Source organism: Oryctolagus cuniculus, chromosome 15, assembly GCF_051225735.1.
Source record: "Oryctolagus cuniculus isolate XC-2025 breed Fujian yellow rabbit chromosome 15, ASM5122573v1, whole genome shotgun sequence".
Taxonomy (NCBI): domain Eukaryota; kingdom Metazoa; phylum Chordata; class Mammalia; order Lagomorpha; family Leporidae; genus Oryctolagus; species Oryctolagus cuniculus.
The window spans coordinates 52,884,198-52,904,770 of NC_142881.1; the positions used below are offsets into that span (position 1 = coordinate 52,884,198).

General features: G+C 39.1%; 1 protein-coding gene across 4 annotated transcripts; it reads left to right on the plus strand.

Annotated features, from left to right (window-relative positions):
* The first annotated feature begins 724 nt into the window (after positions 1-724).
* Positions 725-16,551, plus strand: CDK1 (cyclin dependent kinase 1). 4 transcript variants are annotated; one of them, XM_089314084.1, is made up of 9 exons: positions 894-988; positions 3,109-3,170; positions 3,440-3,538; positions 7,042-7,198; positions 8,877-9,000; positions 12,612-12,782; positions 14,108-14,271; positions 14,383-14,524; positions 16,197-16,551. In XM_089314084.1, the coding sequence occupies exons 3-9, from the start codon at positions 3,532-3,534 to the stop codon at positions 16,293-16,295; spliced, it is 864 nt and encodes a 287-aa protein (XP_089170210.1). In that variant the 5' UTR covers positions 894-988; positions 3,109-3,170; positions 3,440-3,531; the 3' UTR covers positions 16,296-16,551. The 4 variants fall into 4 exon arrangements, with proteins under 4 accessions (XP_069914436.1, XP_089170210.1, XP_069914437.1 ...); XM_070058335.2 differs by lacking the exons at positions 894-988; positions 3,440-3,538 and adding an exon at positions 725-875; XM_070058336.2 differs by lacking the exon at positions 3,440-3,538 and having other exon boundaries at positions 894-1,073.
* The last annotated feature ends 4,022 nt before the right edge of the window (positions 16,552-20,573 follow it).

Sequence of the window (20,573 nt, forward strand, 5' to 3'; positions counted from 1 at the left end):
AAAAAAAAAAAAAAAAAAAAAGCACAATCTTTAAAAAAAAAATTCTAATAAATAGGGGCAGTGTTTGGCACAGAAGTTAAAATGCCTGCATTCCACGTGGGAGTTCCTGGGTCCCCGTCCCTGTTCTGCTCTTTCCAATTCCTGCTAATGTAATTGTGGTGGGTCACAGATATGGTTCAAGTACTTGGGCCCCTGCCATCCATGTGGGAGACCCGATTGAGTTCCTGGCTCGCAGATGGAGGATCTTTCTCTCCCCAACCCTCCCTCTTAAAATTGTTTTCATTACGTAAACATTTAGGTAAAAAACTGTAAGTTCAAAAGTTTTATAGATGAGTCAAAAACAACCACAGCTATGTATGCATACGCATATAAATTTAAAATCGGAAATTTTTGTTTACAATTTGGTGGACATTTTGGTGGACATGAGAGTTTTTCATTATTTCTTTAGTAAGGTAACCTAAATATGCTCCTTTGGCCTAGCCTGGAAATCACTCACTTAGAAAAACCTAAGTATACACTACCCCTAAGTATTAGAAGTTCTGGCAACTCGATGTAAGTTCAGTTTCACTTGTGTGATGAGCTGTTTGAGTGCCATCAAGTTAAACTGTTCGAGACAGGGAGAGAATCAAAACAGAACGAACGATCCATTCCCGATGACTAGAAACAGGAGGACGACGCCTTCCTGGAATGCAAGAGGGCGCCTGCGTTCTGATTCAGTTGGCGCCCGCCCTCCTGCTTTTTTTCCAGCCGCCGTTTCCTCTTTCTTTCGCGCTCTGGCTACCCGGGAAGCCCCTCCCAAGCCCAGCCGGCCTCTGATTGGTGTCTTTGAAAGTCTACGAGCCCTGTGATTGGTGGGTCTGGGTCCCTTTAGCGCGGTGAGTTTGAAACTGCTCGCACTTAGTTTCAAAGCTGGCTCTGGCAAGTTGAGCGAAGAGCTTCGCGGACGTGGTTATCTGGCGCCGCGGCCGCCGCGGAGATAACAAGCCGGGTAGAGTTACTGCAGGGCGGCGGGGGTCGTGCCTGCCGGGCGTCCTCTCTCCAGGGGCCGGCCTGGGGTCTCCCTTGGGCGGCGAGTACGGAGGGAGGGCATGCTCTCGGGGAGGCTGGGGGTCCGGGATGGGTGCAGGGCCAGGCTGGGCGCTCAGCCCGGCCCGGGGCTTGGGTTTCGGAGGGGCCGGGGGGCGCCCCTCGGTGCGCGGTTACCTGGGGAGGGCTGGGGCTGCCCTTGGCCTCGTAGTCGGCCCGCGGGGGTGTCCGGCCCCGCTTGAGACGGCTCTGGGCGGTGATGGAGGCAGAAAGCCAGGCGTTGGGTCGAGCACGCTGAGCGCCCGCCGCCTGGCAGGCGCAGCCGCAGGCCCCGCGCCCCGCGCGCTCCGCTTCCGGCGGGGGGATGGGAAGCCGCCCGCACCTGGGCCAGGTGCGCACCCAGCGAGTTCACACGCGCAGACTCCCGCGAGCGAGGCGACTGCGTGAACCCGGCCCTCTCGGGCCGGGCTGGGCTCTGCCCGCGACCTTCGCGCTCCCAGCGCTTTTAAGAACGCTAAGGCACAAGGCTGAGGTTTTATTTATTTATTTTTTTTAATTGTGGAGCTGGCAAAAAGCGGAAAGCTGAGAAATGCCGAGCAAATTAACACGTTTGCATTTTAATAAGTACGAGTCGTTTCTTAAAATCCAGTGCCAGTTTGCGCCGTGCACTTCTTAAATCCTGAGACCTTTAGGTCTCTGGGTAGGGAGGTGGGGGGGGTCACCGTTGATTTTATATAATTTTTTTTACATCTGCAGCTGGTAGTACAGAGCCCCAGGAGACATTCGAAAGGCATACAGGGCAGCTTCCTTTATTATAATTATTATAACTGGGTAATGGTGGGAGAGTAATTGAGCCCAACTTTGAGTTGATTTTTAGCTACTTGTTCAAACGAGTTCAGTTGTGTGCTGTAGGTATGTTCAGTCTGGTCATTGAGGACAAAGAGAAGCGTCCACTGCCATTTTGTAAAATTATAAATGGCTAAGAGTGGCACCCGTGACCACGGGAGTGCAGCTCTGCTCGTTTAAAATTTTTTTCGAAACCGCTTCTTGGATTGATTTTTCTTTGCCAATGAATATGAGAAATGGAACTTCTTAAGGGATTAGTTGCTAGCTTTTATGATCATTAGAACTGTGGAATTTCATTTTCTTGTATCTCTGCTATTTCCTACTTCCGCAAATATATATATATTTTCCTCTCTTGGAAAATATATATATATATATATGCAAACTCACATGTTTGCTGAAAACAAAGGAGAAAGATTGTTATTTGCAAGTGTAAACAGATGTTTTTTAAAAGCTTTAAACAAAACTTAATGGGTAAATAACCTCACCCCATTTTAGTTCCTTCTTATGACTTTAAAAAAAAGTTTGTTTTGAAGCATCTTTGTAAAAACACCCAAAAGCTGTACAAATTCAGTCATTTAACATTTGTTGAAATATTTGTGTGTAATCCCATTATACACTGGTACTACTGTAAAAACATTCTGGTTTTTGTTTGAGAAGAGTAAATAAGTTGATGTCTGAATTTGGATTAATTTGATTGGAAGATTTTAAATACTAATATCAGCATGGAATATATGCGTTTCCGATGTTTTAGAGCTAAGAAGGATGGGAAAATCTTTTTTTTTTTTTTTTAAATTTTTTTTATTTACTTGAAAGAGAGTTACAGAGAGAGGTAGAGACAGAGAGAGAGGTCTTACATCCACTGGTTCACTCCCCAGATGGCCGCTACGGCTGGAGCTGCGCTGATCCAGAGCCAGGAACTTACTCCAGGTCTCCAATGGGGTGCAGGGCCCAAGCACTTGGGCCATCCTCCACTGCCCTCCCAGGCCAAAGCAGAGAGCTGGACTGGAAGAGGAGCAACTGGGACTAGAACCAGTGCCCATATGGGATGCTTTAACCCGCTGTGCCATAGTGCCGGCCCCAAGATGGGAAAGTCTTATTCCAGGAGTCTTTTTCTTTACCTTTGTAAATATTTTAACATAATAACTAATGTTTATAATACTTAACTATACATTGCAGGAAGCACTATACCTTTGAGTTATTGCCATATAATCAAAGCTATTTTTCCTCTCATTTTAGGATCTACCAGACTTACTGATTAACTATGGAGGATTATACCAAAATCGAGAAAATTGGAGAAGGTGAGTGATTTTAAAAATACAGGTTTTTTAAAAATAGAAAAATGATCATCTATATCATGGAGACATGTAAATATTGGAATAATGTGCAGTGGTATATGTTCTTTACTATTAACAGTTAAAGAGAATTGAAATTATACTCTGATGGCCTTCCTTTCCGTTCCCTCTGTAATCTTACATATTTCTGATACTGAAAAAACAGCAGTTAAAATATGATCTTAAATTTAATGTTACACACATTTAGTGGAGTCACAAGACCCCTTTTCTTTCAGACACTATGATAGTGTTAAGTCCTTGGATCTCAGTTTCTGCCCCTGCAAATGGGGATGATTGTACTCACAAGATGGTTGTACAATGACAGAGTATGGAAGGTATCTGTTTGCTTTAATCTCAGAAAACCATCAGGTGTTAACCATTTGTTATTACTGTGATCACCATCTCCCCAACTATCTCTACAATGGTAACCTCATCTAATGACACTCTAATTTGTAATTTTGGGGGGGGGGGTCCTAATTGGCTCTGCTGTTTGGCCCGTGGACCTTTGGCAGTGACCTTCTTTCCTGGGAAGCAGTAACCCTCCACTGGATTCACTTTGCATCTCCTTTTCTAGTCCAGAGAGCATTTTGTAGTTCTGTGTGCATCCTCCTTGATGTCCTTAATGCTACATTGTATGCTCCATAAGCACTAGAATTTTTGTCTTGTTCACATTGTGTGCTCACTGCTTGGGATAGTGTTACTTCCAGAGGAGATATTCAGATATTTGGTAATAACTATTTTCCTTTTTTTTTTTTTTATCTTTTTCTGTTTGGTATAGTTTTGGGTACTCTTGTGCCTAGTTGAACTTGTGGAAATAATTTGAGGCCAAGATGATACCTTCTACATAGGATTTTATTTTGTTTCTACCAGGTCTCTGGTTAAAGATTGGTATTAAAATACTGGTATTTTTCTCCCCTTAACTTTATTTATTTATTTTATTTGAAAGGAAAAGTTAGGAGGATAGAGAGATCTTCCCATCTGCAGTTTACTTCCCAAATGGCAGCCATGGCCAGGGCTGGGCTAGATACAAGCCATGATCCTGAAACTCCATCTGGATCTCCTGTGTGGGTTCAGGGGCCCAAATACTGGGCCATCTTCCGCTTTCCAGGTGCATTAGCAGGGAGCTGGATCAGACGTGGAGCATTCAGGACTGCAACCCACATAGGATGGTGCCCACATAGGTTGCCAGTATTATGGGCAGCATTGTAACCTGCTGTGCCTCAACATAAGCCCCCTGCTTTGAAAAAAAATTTTTTTTAAGATTTATGTATTTGAAAGAGTTACACAGAGAGAGAAGGAGAGGCAGAGAGAGAGAGGTCTTCCATCCGCTGGTTCACTCCCCAATTGGCCGTAATGGCCAGAGCTGCTCTGCTCAGGAACTAGGGGTTGCTGGGTCTCCAACATGGTGCAGAGACCCAAGGACCTGGGCCATCTTCTGCTGCTTTCCCAGGCCAAACCAGAGAGCTGGATGGGAAGTGGAGCAGCCGGGACTCAAACTGGCACCCATATGGAATGTTGACACAGCAGGCTTTACCTGCTACGCCACAACTCTGGCCCCTTGAACATTTCTAAAGCTACAGTTAGGGTGAAAGATTTATATGGTGAAACTGTAGTACCTTTACCAGGATGTTAATGTTTTGTCAACTTTATTATTTCTATGAGTGTTAGCTGTTGATTTTCCTTTTGATCCATTTGAAATAAATTATAGAGGTAAACTTTCCCCTAAGTCCTTCATGTGTTTTACAAAGATTCACCTAAGGTAATCCATTTCATTTGGTATTTAGTTCCTCTAGCACAGCCCATCTGCCTTTCTCCTCTCATGACCTTGATATGTTTGAGAACCTAGTTTATTTCTTAAATATGTTCATACTCTTCTCATTTCAAATATTGCAAAGTTGTTTTTGTTTTCCGAAGTCTGAGTTTTGTTATACTAATCTTTGAACTCCTGGTCTTAAGAAAAAGTCTTTCAGGTTCTAGAGAGTAGCTGTACTCATGATGGTAGAACTTTACCTGGCAGTTGGGTTATTAGAAAGGTTTTCTGCTTACCATTCATGGCCTCTATAGTCTGACAACATTTTTTATTTTATTTTTTTATTTCCAAGGGTAACTCTTCTGTTTATGTTAGATTTGTCTCCTTCCAGGCTTTTCTGTGTTAGGGTTACTCTTCTATAATCCTATTAAGCTAGTATTTCCCTTTTGCTTCCTTAATTAGTAAGTTACTTAAAATGTTTCTGTATCTAGAGTGTTCATTTTAGAGCATATATGGCATATTTTGTAAATAATTTTGATGACAAACCAATAGAATGGTTCTACTTTGTTTAATTCCTATTCTGTTAGCTCAGAAAGAAGTGATGGTTCAGAAAAAGAGACCTAGAACATAAATGATCTTTAAAATTTAATTCAATAAATACTGAGTGTTGGTTCCTAGTTAACCAATTATTATGACTTAATTTTGTAAATTGGAACCAGAGGAGATTGTATACATAAGGGAGAGGAAAGAATATTAGAGGAAAATTATTCTGAATTTACGATGAACTGCTTATTTGATTATATTATGCAAATGATCTTCTTGACAGCTTTAACAGTATGCCAGAATGTGTATACTGGCTTACCTACCTTTTGTATTTAACGTAAGTATATAACTCTCAAAAAGAATACAAATTAAGTGTACAGAAAGTTACCTACTTGTAGGATGACTGTGAGGATTATTAAGTTTTCTCAGTTCTTTAATATGCAAATAATTTTGTGATTCAAAGTCAATCCAAAATTTAGTCAAGTAGCATAATAGGGATTTTTATCTTATTTCTTTAAAATGATTTTGGTATTTAGGAAGACTTATGCAGAATTTCTTTTAAAAATATTAGAACAAAGATTATGTGGCATGGGTTTGCAGCCTAATGATCTTAACTAAATAGTTGATACTTTGTTAGTGGTTCTTAGTCATTTTTATCACTACCTTCTGGGAAAACTGACAAAACCCATAGAATAGACCTCCCTAGGGAAATGTAGTCTACTCTCTTCTAAAGCATACTGATGTCATGGAAAGCAAAATCTGTTAAATAAAATTTTTTATGTAATTAAGGATTTCAGGACCTCCTTTAAAAAACTGATACCTCAATTTAAAAAGCACTTAGCTGGGTTACTAAGTGTAACATATGTGTGAATTTGGTTTAACGAACTAGCCAATCTATTTATTATTCTTATGTATCCATCTCCCAATATACTCTATTTCTTATATTGACATTATTACATTATCTAAAGCTTATCTATGTTTTCATCCACTTCCAAATGGGTGTGAAATTTTCCTACTATGTAGTAGATAATGTGAGCTTTATTAATACATATATAACTAAATGTCTTATTTTGAATCTTCATTGTTTTCTGGATGAGGCTTGTTGATTGTATTTTTGATGCATATAAAATAGCATGAAAAGCACAACGCTGTCTATATCAGCTACTCTGAAAATGTCAAGGCGATTTTTGTCAGTAATATTTTCGGAGTCCAAGTCTTTATACTGTTTGGGACCTGATTCATTGTTGGGTATGATGTTTGATGAGATACATTATAATTTGTGCAAGTTCTACTTGTAAATGCAGGAACATTAAATGGTAGTTTATATGTGTGGGAAACTTATGACTATGAATTTTATTTCTAAGCCATATACATGATATGTTGTTATCCTCAGTTTCGTTTTGGAAGCAATGAGTGAATAGTTGATAATTCCTATCTGATAGCAGACATTTCTATTGCATGCAACTTACGGGATTTAATCATTTAAAGAACCTTCTAGGTTGTGGGGGTGTGTCACATAGTAGAAATTTACTTTGTCTATTTCAGGTACCTATGGAGTTGTATATAAGGGTAGACACAAAACTACAGGCCAAGTGGTAGCTATGAAGAAAATCAGACTAGAAAGTGAAGAGGAAGGGGTTCCTAGTACTGCAATTCGGGAAATTTCTCTATTAAAAGAACTTCGTCATCCAAATATAGTCAGGTATGGTATATCTGAGTTTAAACCATTTTTCTACACACAATTTTGAATGAATTTCAATGTGAGAATTTTTGCATTTGCTTAATTTTTATCTAAAGTAGAAAAGAGACATTTTTGTTAATTGATAATGCTGTGCATAGGCAAAATACTATTAAAGCAGCAAAAGAGGGGCTGGCATTATGGGATAGTAGATAAAGCCATTTATGATGCCAGTATCCCATATGGGTGCTGGTTTGAGTTCCAGCTGCTGCACTTCCAATCCATCTCCCTGCTAATTCACCTGGGAAGGTAGCAGAAGATGGTCCAAGCGATTGGGCACCTGCCACCCACATGGGAGACCTGGGTGAAGCTCCTGACTTCAGCCCGGCCCCGCACTGGCTGTTGGGGCCATTTGGGAACCAGTAGATGGAAGATTTCTGTCTCTATCTGTAACTCAGCCTTTCAAAGAAATAAATAAATCTTTAAAGCAAACAATAGAGTGAAAGAATTATTAGAGAGGCATGGTAATAAGAATTAGTACTAGGTCCTGAAAAGCAAGGTAAAATAGCAATGGAAGAAAAGAAGCCCTTTTCAGAAAGCTTTAACTCCCAGCCTGGGAGCTCTAGTTTCTGGAGGTGCCTTCATCAGCCCTAAGGCAGGCAGCCAAGTTGGATGAAAAGCAGAAAATGCTTTCCTTTAAGTATTTGAATTGGATGCTTTAGGGAAGCTATGTTGCTAGTGATCTAAGTTAAAATCTAATTTAATTGCATTTTGCTAAGCTGGAGATAGGGAACAGCCCTTAAGGTCAGATAATACTCTAAAATTCCTCTGTATTACTTCAGTGGCAAGACAGCGAGCAACCAACCTAGATATGTTTTTTGAATACAGATTATTTAAGTTAACACCTCCTGTAAAATAAGAATTTTATTATAATTTTTTAAAAAATTTTAGGGGCTAGCATTGTACAGTGTGCCTGTAATGCCAGCATCCCATATGATAGCCGGTTCAAGTCCCAGTTGCTCCACTTCCAATCCAGCTCTGCTAATGTGCCTGGGAAAGCAGTGGAAGATGGCCCAAGTCCTTGGGCATCTGCACCCACCTGTGATACCTGGATAAAACTTGTGGCTCCTGCTTTGGCCTGGCCCAGCCCTGGCTGTTGGGGCCATCTGGGAAGTGAACCAGTGAATGGAAGATCTCTGTAACTCTGCCTTTCACATAAATATAAAAACAAATATTTTAAAAAAAATTTGGGAGACAGAGAAAAAAGGTGGAGAAGTCTCCCATCTGCTGGTAAACTCTACAAATGCCTGCAAGAACTAAATCAGGAGTTAGGAACACAATTCAGGTCTCCCATGTGGGTGGCAGGAAACCAACTAATTGAGCCGCCACTACTGCCTCCCTGAGGTCTGCCTTGTAGGAAACTAGAATAAGAAACTAGAGCAAGGGGTTGAAAGTGGTTATTCTGGTGTGGATCCTAACCTGGTGGTCACTGCTAGGCCAAATGCTTGCCTGAAGGTTTAATTTTAAATTATTGTCCTGAGATTTCCTTCTCAAATTCTATTTTTGTATTAAGGTTTTCTCTACTTGGGAAGCTACCAATCTCCCCACATTTTGTATGATATTCACTGAGGCTTGCAGTAGTTTTATTTTGTGATAAAAATGCTTGCTGGACTTTTGTTCATGTAATTGTTTTCTTCTTCAGTCTTCAAGATGTGCTTATGCAAGATTCCAGGTTATATCTCATCTTTGAATTCCTTTCCATGGATCTCAAGAAGTACTTGGATTCAATCCCTCCTGGTCAGTTCATGGATTCTTCGCTTGTTAAGGTAAGAGTCTTCCCATAACTTTGAATACTTAGTCTCTGTGAATGTGAAGAGACTACTCTGTAGAGGTCCTCGCGTTTTGCGGGAATTTGCTTAGAGGAAGTGTTAGTAAGTAGAATAATGAAAAAAAAAATTGTTTTCCTTCCACAATTTTTATGCTTTATATGTTGACAGCCATTTTGTTACCAAGTGGTGCCTGAGATAACATAACTGTAAAGTATGCGGTTTTGGAAATTAAGTGTAGTCAGCTTTTGGGTTCTAAAATAATATACTTAGATAAGCTATTTCTAAAGGAAGGAGATTTTATTTGGGACTTATGTTCAGTATACGATTCTGGTGTTCTTGCTGGCAGTTCCAGGGTAGCACAGGGCATCACCTAGAAAGAGGGGAGCCCATAAAGCCACCATGATTTGACCATGGGGTTTCCATACTAACAATCCCAATTTTTCCCAAAAAGCTCCATCTTCAGCCACCATAATTGGATTAAATGTTTGTCCTTTTAGTGCCATTTACATGAGGCTTTAGGAACAGACATGAGGATTTAGGGGACAAGTACTATTCAAACTAATATCAAAAGCATAGCGCCATAGTCTTTCTGGTATTGATCAAATATGTGTTTAGCAAAGTAAAAAGTTCAGGATAGGATGAGGATGGAAAGCTGATCTATTTTTTTTAAAGATTTATTTGAAAGGCAGAGTTACACAGAGAGAAGGAGAGGCAGAGAGAGAGAGAGAGGTCTTCATCTGTTGGTTTACTCCCCAACTGGCTGCAGTGGCTGGAGCTGAGCCGATCCAAAGTCAGGAGCCAGGAGCTTCTTCCAGATTTCCCATGCGGATGCAGGGGTCCAAGGTCTTGGGACATCTTCTACTGCTTCCTCGGGCCATAGCAGAGAGCTGGATTGGAAATGGAGCAGCTGGGACTCAAACCGGTGCCCATATGCGATGCTGGCACTGCAGGTGGCAGCTTTACCCATTACACCACAGCACTATCCCCTCTATTTTATTCTTTGAAAATATTTCAGAGCTGGCGCCGCAGCTCACTAGGCTAATTCTCCGCCTTGCGGCGCCGGCACACCGGGTTCTAGTCCTGGTCGGGGCGCTGGATTCTGTCCCAGTTGCCCCTCTTCCAGGCCAGCTCTCTGCTGTGGCCAGGGAGTGAGGTGGAGGATGGCCCAAGTACTTGGGCCTTGCACCCCATGGGAGACCAGGAGAAGTACCTGGCTCCTGCCATCGGATCAGCGCGATGCGCCAGCCGCAGCTCGCCGGCCGCGGAGGCCATTGGAGGGTGAACCAACGGCAAAGGAAGACCTTTCTCTCTCTCTCTGTCCACTCTGCCTGTCAAAAAAAAATTTCAGTTACTTTGTTGTAGACATTTATTATATACAACTCTGAACCACTCCTTAGAGATAGCTGATGAGTTTTATTCATGATTTTATACTTTTATGTGCACATATGTATAAACATGTATCCTTTTCTATGCATGGGATTTTATTTATATAAGGTGTCTTCACAAAATTTTATGGAAAATGACACTATGAAGAAACCGCCTGGATTTCCTAATTTTTGCACCAAAAGGATTTATTTGAAAGCAGAGTAACAGGTCTCAGCCAGACTGAAGCTAGGAACTCCATCCAGGTCTCCCACACAGGTTGCAGGGGCTCAAATACTTGAGCCAGCATCTCTGCGTTCCAGGCACATTAACAGAGTGCTGGGTCCAAAGCTGAGCAGCTGGAATTCAAACTGGCGCTCCAGCTGGGTGTCCTAAGCTACAGCTGTTGTACCAGTACTGCAACATCTGCCCCTAGACTTATCTTTTAGTGCCATTTTTTTATACTTTTTGAAATTCCCTTTTATGTACATAAAGTTTTTTGCTACTATACCTTTTTTGGTATCAAATGTTAACAGATATAGAAATTACTTGTGCTTATCTTTTTGATATAATTATTTAGACATTTCCAAATTGATAGACATCTTAGTTATTTTCAGGCTTGGTAGGTTTTGCTCTTAAGAACAGGGTTGTAGTACATACCATTGTATGTATAATTCTTGTATGCTACTTTATAGAACTGGAATTGATGGGTTGAAGATGCTTATCTACATTTAAGATCTTGATAACTATTACTAGTTGACCTCTAAAACATTGTTGCAATTTATTAAGTATTCATGTTGTGTAATAGTTATTAGTATGTCATTGCCAAAATTTGGTTTTATCAGTCTTTCAAACATTTTAGCAATCTGTTATGTAAAATGGCATATTAATATTTTAATGTTAGAATTTATATGACATTGAATGTTTTTTATATTTAGCCATTTAAATTCAGACTAGACATAGACTCCCAAGTTTTCTATTAGGTTTCTTTTCACTGATTTCAAGGATCCTCTTGCTGGGTAACATGTTGAAAATATTCCTTTCATTAGCTTTTTTGTCTTTGACTTGTTAATGAATGGTACATGTCTAATACTTTAATATATTTAATATTGTATGACCTTTGGACTTTCTTAAAAGATGAATTGCACTCATTTAAATATATTATCTAAATATCCTTTTTGCCATTTCTCTTGGAATGTGACCACTGTTGTCAAAAATAAAATGAATATGTAAAGATAAAAGACAGAAATGTCAAAGACCAACAGTTGGTATAAGTATAAAAAATGCTTAAGAAACTTTTATAAGAGATTTTTTTCTTTTTTCTTTTTTTTAAGATTTATTTATTTATTTGAAAGTCAGAGTTACACAGGGAGAAAAGGAGAGGCAGAGAGAGAGGTCTTCCATCCGATGGTTCACTCCTCAATTGACCGCAATGGCGGGGGCTGCGCTGATTTGAAGCCAGGAGCCAGGAGCTTCCTTTGGGTCTCCCATGCAGGGGCCCAAGGACTTAGGCCGTCTACTGCTTTCTCAGGCCACAGCAGAGAGCTGGATTGGAAGTGGAGCAGCCTGGTCTTGAACCCAGGCCCATATGGGATGCCAGGGCGCTAACCCGCTAGCCACAGCACCAGCCCTGAGATTGATTTATTTCAAAGGCAGAGTGACAGAGACAGAGAGAGCTCTCCATCTGCTAGTTTGCCCACAACAGCTGGGGCTGGGCCAGGCCAAAGCCAGGAGCTGGAAATCCCATGTTTCTCCTACATCGGTGGCAGAAACCCAAGCACTTGGGCCATCATCTGCTGTATGTAGTAAGAAGCTGGATCAGAGTTGGAGGCAGAACTTGGTCCCGGGCACTCAGATATGCAGGTGTCCTAAGTGGCAACTTAACCTGTGGCTCATAACTGTTGCCCCAAGAAATTTCCATTTAGAAATGTATCTTAAGACTTAGGATCAGATCATTGTGTGAAGGTACTTCAAAACATTTGTTTGACTATGGAATTGTAAGTTTAATTTGGTGCAAAAAAAAAAAAAACCCTTGAAATTCATGCTTTGTTTGTTTATATGTGCATTTTCCATGAAGACCTCTTGCATACATGAATGTCCTACCCCGCAATGTTTATCAGTCTAGAGTGACGTGAAAGCTTTTTTTGGTAGTTAAATTATTTTTCTGCATTGTCTTTGAAACAAACCAATGAAAATTATTTAGAAAATCATATGGTATAAATTTTATATATAATTTCTTCTTCCAGAGTTATTTATACCAGATCCTACAGGGGATTGTGTTTTGTCACTCTAGAAGAGTTCTTCATAGAGATTTAAAACCTCAAAATCTATTGATTGATGACAAAGGAACCATTAAACTGGCTGATTTTGGCCTTGCCAGAGCTTTTGGAATACCTATTAGAGTGTATACACATGAGGTAAGTAGACTAGTCAGTTTAGGTGCTTTGAATATGTGTGATTGCTGGGTTTTCTATATTTCATTAAATCAAGTAAAAAAGCTATACAGAAAGATTTCTACTTTGTAACGATATCTCAGTTTATTGCCTCTCAGTTCCAAATTTACTAGGCATTGCATGCTATGTGAAGATGGAACTGGAACCTTTAAATATGACTTTTCTTTGCCAGTTGCTGTATTAAGATTTGTCAGTAGAGGATATTAGAAGGAAGTTCTTGCTAGTGTGTATCTTTTACAAATATTTCTTACAAACCAGTCTTACTCTTCATATTAAACTTTTCCCATTTAATGATCGTGTTGTTTCCTCTATCCTAATTGGACCTGCTTGATACATCAAAAAACAAATTTTGTTTCTTAAGCGGGGCTGTTTAGAAGCTGTTGAATTTGAGTATAATAGTGGTTGGGCAGTGTTAACTGGATAACTTGGCGTTTATTTCCCATTTCTGGAGGGAAAGGCAACATACTGTCTTGTGCAGCTGTGCATCCCTCAGCACAGAGATTGTCTCGAGTGAAATTTAACCACATTCCTTTGGTTTGATGTCTTGACTTATTATTTCCCATGGTTATATAAGTAAGATTATTTGGTTCTCTGTGGCTTAAACAAATGCTACTAATCTTAATAGCTTTTTGAAAGATTTATTTATTTGGAAGGCAGAGTGACAGGTCTTCCATCTGCTGGTTCACTCCCCAGATGTCTGCAATAGTCAGGGCCAGGCCAGGTGGAAGCCAGGGTGTAGGAGCCTAAGTGCTCTGGCCATTATTCTCCTTCCTCCCAGGTATATTAGCAGGAAGCTGGGTTGGAATTTTAGTGACTGGTACTCTGAACCAAGGTGCTCTGCAGCTGTCCCAAGTGGCAGCGTCAGCCTCTGAACGCATTAGCTTTGTTCTAAGTTAGAAATGGTATCATCATGATTGAATATACAGAACTGTTGGCTTAATTCTAGATTACTAATAAATTATTATTTGACTAGTTACATGCTAGCAGTAAGCAGTGCAGCAGTTTGTATAGTGTCACTCCTAAATCCACTGTCATTTTTTTAAAATATAACATGCTTTGATGATCTCATTTTAATGATAAGAAAAACAAGAAAGATTTGGTATGCTTTTGTCTGTTTTTCTCTTGATGTGTAGAAGTTAGAAGTGACATTCAATTTAGTGTTCTGTATATAGTTTATTAACTTGGTGTTAACAGCTTTCTAAAGAGCCAGCCTAATGAAATATAAGTGTTTAAATGTAGGTAATTTGGTGCACCATGTTTATTTTCTGTAAAAATTTGCTTTGTAATAGGTAGTAACACTCTGGTATAGATCTCCAGAAGTATTGCTGGGGTCAGCTCGTTACTCTACTCCAGTTGACATTTGGAGTATAGGCACCATATTTGCAGAATTAGCAACTAAGAAACCACTTTTCCATGGAGATTCAGAAATTGATCAGCTCTTCAGGATTTTCAGGTATTTATTTATACCAAAATTGCTACCATGTTTGAAGTAATGCAGGCAACATGTATGTAAAAAGATGATATTTATGCTTTAACTGATGTTATGTTTTGCAATGGCTTTTAGAGCCTTGGGCACGCCCAATAACGAAGTGTGGCCAGAAGTGGAATCCTTACAGGACTATAAGAATACATTTCCTAAGTGGAAACCAGGAAGCTTGGCATCTCATGTCAAAAATTTGGATGAAAATGGCTTGGATTTGCTCTCGGTAAGCAGTGCCGTTTATACTTTAACCTTACTGATGATTCTGCACATATTCATTCAGTCCTTTGTTTACCTGGGGAATACTCTATTGTGTTACTGCCCCGTTTTAGACATCAAGAAACAGTAGTGGTTTTGAGAAGGGTTTTGGTTTTTGTTATGTGAGATGACTATAGGCAGTTTGAATTGCTAAGTTGTGGTGGCTTCCTTCTCAGCTTTTTTTGTCATTTACTATTAATTCCTTTTTAGTCTATCTTAGTCAAGTATTTTCTTACTGCCTGCTGTTTTTAGTTAATAAAGGAGTTTACAGCATGAATTCCATATCTCACTTGTTTCTCTATCAGAAAGGTTAGAATTGCTGTATCTCTTAAAAATCTTTCTCTTCTTTCACATTACTTCTGCCATTTAATGATTTTCTTTACAAATAAGCAAAAAATAGAGTAGAACCTCTTAGGATGGGAAAGGCCTTCTCCAGGAAGCTTACCATCTGTAAATCATACAACCAAATTAAGGTCAGATTTAGATTTTTCTCAGTTGCTTATAGTGACTGCCAGAGTCCTTTATCTGCCATTCAGGTCTTTGGTACAGTATGCTAGTATTGTTGATTGGACTTGAGGCTCTTCTACAGTTCTGGCCAGGCTGCTCTTCTGACTTCTACAATTCTTTGATTTTATTTCAGTTAAGGAAACAAAAGTCAAATACCGGAAAGTGGGTTTCTCTGTAGCCATAATTGACATCTTGATCCACATAGTTGTCCTGTGCATCACAGCATGTTTAGCAGCATCTATGCCCTCTACCCTCTAGATGTCAGTAGAACACTCTCCCCACTTAGGACAGCCAAAATGTCTCCTTATGGGCAAAGTCTTCCCCAGTTGAACCATCACTGCACTTCTTAAATTGGACATGATTTCCTATTTGTCATTCCTTAGCTATTATATGATCTTGGGCAAATGAACGCCTTTGAGCCTCAGGGTCCTCATTTGTATAGTGGGACTAATGCCAATCTTGTAAGGGATAAGTAGCCAAAACACTTCATACAGTGCTGAATACCTAAGGGTTAGGATGATGATTTGTTAGTAAAAGTATCTGTAGTCTGCTTCTTGATTTGATTTTCTTTTTTAAGATTAATAGTTCTTTCAGATAAAATTTAAAATCCGTCTTCAACTTTTTAGCTTTTTTGGTGATGTGTAAATTAACTTTAATACTAGGTTGTTTGACCGTTATTCATTTAGTGACTCATTTTTGGCCATGTGTATAACACATTATGCTGTGGATTTTCTCTTTAATGTGGAACTTGTTAGAAGCTATAGCAGAAACAACTGTAGTTAATTGTCACCATTGAAGAACGTTATAAATAACTCAGATGGTCATTTAATTCTCAGCATAAATATAATTAACTAGGTATCTTTCCTAAATTTATGTGATGCTTTTAAAGCTATCTTTGAATACTTGGGTCTTAGGATAATTTAACAAAAATTATTGTGATATTTATGATTTAGGAGCTACAGGGTGAACTCTGAGGGATAAGACATTTATGTAATAAATTAATGGAGATGTTCTTTTAGTAGATTTTCACTGAAATTATTAGGGCTTATTGATAAAAAAAGTTAAGGATTAAAGGAGATTTTAAAAAATGACTCATTTAATAAATAAGTATCTTTTTTCTTTTCCCCCTCCAGAAAATGTTAGTCTATGATCCTGCCAAACGGATTTCTGGCAAAATGGCACTAAATCATCCATATTTTAATGATTTGGACAATCAGATTAAGAAGATATAGCTCTTTGCCATTTCCACATTTGACGTTTCCAGATTGCTACACCGAGAATGAATAGTTGTATTTTTACTGTTAACTCTATTTTTGTCTTGTATATTTTTCTTTTCTATGTTGTAAAACTTAAGCTGTTCTTCTTTTTTCAAAACTGTAACTTAAAAATGTAAATATTGTTCTATATGAATTTAAATATAATAATTCTGTATATGTGTGTAGATCTTTCTGTAACAACTTTGTTACTATAATAAAACAATCAATCTAATATTGATGTCAGGAATTGAAGAAAATTTGAGGTAGCTTAAATCAGCTCAATCTTTACAGCAGTTCTGTTTTATATATAGTTGGAACTACTAAAATGTAGGAAAGTATACTAAGTTCCAAGTTTCATAATGCTTTGAAGAATTTTTATGCTCTGTGTTTTCTTGCCATATGGTAACTATACAACCTGCCTAAAGATGAATATTTTTCTGCTGGTATTTCAATTTGTGACTTAAATGTTTAAGCATCAGGATGGGAACACTAGACAGATTTGAAAAATAATGCTAAATTTATAGGAGTTTTCAGTAACTTATAAAACTAACATTAGAGCATGCCAAAGTTTGCTAAGTTTTACAGTCAAAGATCAAGGGCTGTCCACAGCAGGGAAGAACAGTTGTGAAAATTTATGAACTATCCTATTTTTAGGAGTGTTACAAAAGCTATTTGTCTTAAGTAAATTTTTTTTGCCTTGGTCAGAAGTAATAACTGTTAGAAATAGTTACTTATGTTGGCTTTCAAGTGTGATTTAAAAACTACTTAAAAATTTTGACACAGTGTTTATTAGCAGCGTTCTACAAAGGTTCTGATGTACAATACATGTATTTGGCTCAAATCACTAGGTTTAGTAATTAAATTGTCTAATGCTGCTCTTTGTGATTCTTATATTTTATAAGCAGCCTAATTTAACAATGATTTGTATTAATGTATAACTTTTGATCATTTCACCTCTATTTTTCTTTTTAATTTTTTATTATTATTTTTTAATTTTGACAGAGAGAGAGAGACAGAGAAAGGTCTTCCTTTGCCATTGGTTCACCCTCCAATGGCAGCTGTGGCCGGAGCACTGCAGCCGGCACATCGCGCTGATCTGAAAGCAGGAGCCAGGTGCTTCTCCTGGTCTCCCATGGGGTGCAGGGCCCAAGCACTTGGGTCATCCTCCACTGCACTCCCTGGCCATAGCAGAGAGCTGGCCTGGAAGAGGGGCAGCCGGGACAGAATCTGGTGCCCTGACCAGGACTAGAACCCAGTGTGCCGATGCTGCAAGGTGGAGGATTAGCCTAGTGAGCTGCGGCGCCGGCCAACACCTCTTTTTCTTTGATTACCTTTGGTAATAGATATTCCTCTGTTAATGGTCTTAAAGCCTGTTGGATATGTAGTGAGAGAATCTAATCCCTGTTGCCTTGGAGATTTTGTACCTTGTAGGAGGAAGTGTGGGTTCTCTTTGTCAGGATGTCCTGTAAGATAGTTTGTGTCTTTGTTCTAGGGCCTTTGGTGAAACCAATGTACTATAAGCTTATGGATGGGAGTTATTTGGGGTCATTCTAGAGGGTTATGATTTCATGGTAGGGATTTGATAAGTGAAAGATCACGCAGAAGGTTAGAGGAAAATGAAGTGTGGCGTATCTACAGGCATGTGTTTCCTTAAGTATCAAGTGAGGCATTGAACCAGATCCTGTATTTTAAGTGGTAGATTTGCAACCCTTTAGTTTCTCTGGACCAGTATTAGCCCCCATCCCATTGTGCAATAAAAACTCTCAGTGTATCTTACATAGTTAAGTACAAGGGCGTTTTGAAACTTGTGTGGAAAATAATGTAATTGAAAGATTATTTTGGTGCAAACTTTAAAATTCATGGGTTTTTTTGGTGGTATGCATGTTTTGTGAACTTTTTGAAGAATTAAATTTTTTTGGTGACTTTCTGCATCAGAATAAGATTTTTCTGCAGAATTTTTGAAGTACCATTGTATAGGTAATTCTTGATTATTTAGTTTCAGTGATGTATAGATAGCTGAGTGAAACAAGTGCTTGAGTCTTTATAGATACGATGAAAGCAGTACACAGCCTCACCACTCTTGCTCCATGGAGTTGAATCCTTAGAGAAGTCAATGTGTCAGTTTGAAACTAACTTGGAAGACCACTAACCCCAACTGCTAGCATGAGTGACTGACTTTCGTTTCTGCCCAGGATTTTTTGTGTGGTTCTGTATGAAGTATCATTTCAATTTTAGTGAGTAGGTGAAAAGCTACAAGTCAGATCCTCATTTCAATAAGTTGTACTATGATCCTTTTGACTTATTCTAAAGTGGAACTTTTACCCTAGGTTGCTGGTTTTTTAAATCTTTTGTGCCCTAGGTAGGCTTAGGAGCTAACTCAGACTTTCCTAAACAATTCTGAACTTGAAAAATAGGGGAATGCATTCCCCAAGCTGGATTCAGGAAAGCCAGTTATCAGTGGTGATGATTGTGACAAATAGTTTTGTTTCAAATCTTCATAGCATCATGAAATATCTAATCAATTTCAGTCTGTTCTCTTTAGTGGCAGGAAAGGGCTGCATATTTCATATGTAGTGACCAGTATCACTTCATGTTCTTGGACATAGCATTATAGTTCTGTGATAACTACTTTAAATGAAATTTTTAAAAAATTTTATTGAAAGAGACTTTTCATCCACTTTTTTACTCCCTTAATGTTCAATGTTTTTGTATTCATGTTTTTCAATATATTATAAAAGGTTATCTATTTGTCTCCCATAGTAGTTATAATTTTTGAAAGGCAACAGTGGTTGAAACATATAGGTAAAATTTTTGGCACATGGTAATTTATTTTCCCTTTGAACTCTTGTAGCACTTTTTCTCATTACCTTTTAGCACTTTGGTTTTTCAATTGCACATAGACTTATTTTCTCCCATAAGTTGCAAGTCAATTAGGGTAGGAACCGTGTCTTGTTCTTTCTTTAATCCTCACTGCCTTGATCTAGTACTGTGAACATTAGGCACCTTAAGATTGTGCCAAGAGGCACTTCACTTTGAATAATAGCTACTGTATTAGCTTTTTGGCACTATAACAAAATACCTGCGATGGGCTATTTTATTAAGAAAAGACATTTATTTAGCTCACAGTTTGGGAGGCTGGAAGTCCAAACAGCATAATACAGGCTTTTGTAAGAGCCCCCTAGGCTGTATCACATGACAAGAACAGCTAAGTATCTGGTGTTCTACCCTTATAAAGCCACCAGGATTGAATTATGGGGGCTTGCCCTAGTGATCTGATCTAACCAATCACTTTCCAAAGGCTCCACTTGTAGCACCATAATTGGGTTAGGTCGGCCACCTTCTTAATACATTAGCCTATCTATGGATGAAAAGATCAGTTCTGGGGGACAAGCCATATTCAAACCATTGGAGCCACTAATTATTGAAGCCACTGTAATGAACAGGCATTGCATACATTTCCTGTTTTCTGGAGCAAAGTTGTAAGGGTGTGGACAGCTTCATTTTACAGATGATGAAAATAAGGTACGTAGAGCTTAAGTATACTGCTGAATGTCACAAGACTAGCAAATGGCATAGCAAAGATCTGGAGCTTTGACTTCTAGCTGTTTTCTCCATAACACCATGTTTAAGACAAATTCTTAAGGAGAACATGTATTTTGTTCCCCAGACTTAAGAGGAAAAAGCTGAAGAAGAAATAGACCACAGAGCACCAAACTCGGGATTTTCAAAACCAAAATCACAGACTCTGAAGCCCCCAATAGATACCAGAAACTTCTGCCTCAAAGTTGGCATGGCTAGGGTCACCAGTCTTTCTATCCCACTTACATAGCAATGCCCATGTAGATTTAGGGAAGTCACTACTGCATGAGGTCCTAATGGGGTTGATTCAGGTCTCTACTTTTTGTCCATAAGGGTCACCAGATTGGATCAGTCACAATATGCAATAACTGTAGCAGGACTTGGGGCGGGGGGTGTGGTGGATAAAGGACATTGGGCCTTTCTACTATAGAAATCTGGCAAGACTGATGCTCTGCTCATGTTGCTAAATTGGGCTACACGACTGGAGAGCCTGAAAGACTCCTGGGAGGAAGATGTTCCTGGTTCTGATCCTGAGGCCCTGGTGCTGCAGTGCTGCCTTATGATTTCTGAGCCACCCAGCTTCCCTTCCAGGTGCATGAGGGTTGTTTTGTTTGTTTTCTTAATCTCGTTTAAGTTCCATTTCTGTCTTTTTTTTTTTTTTTGACAGAGTGGATA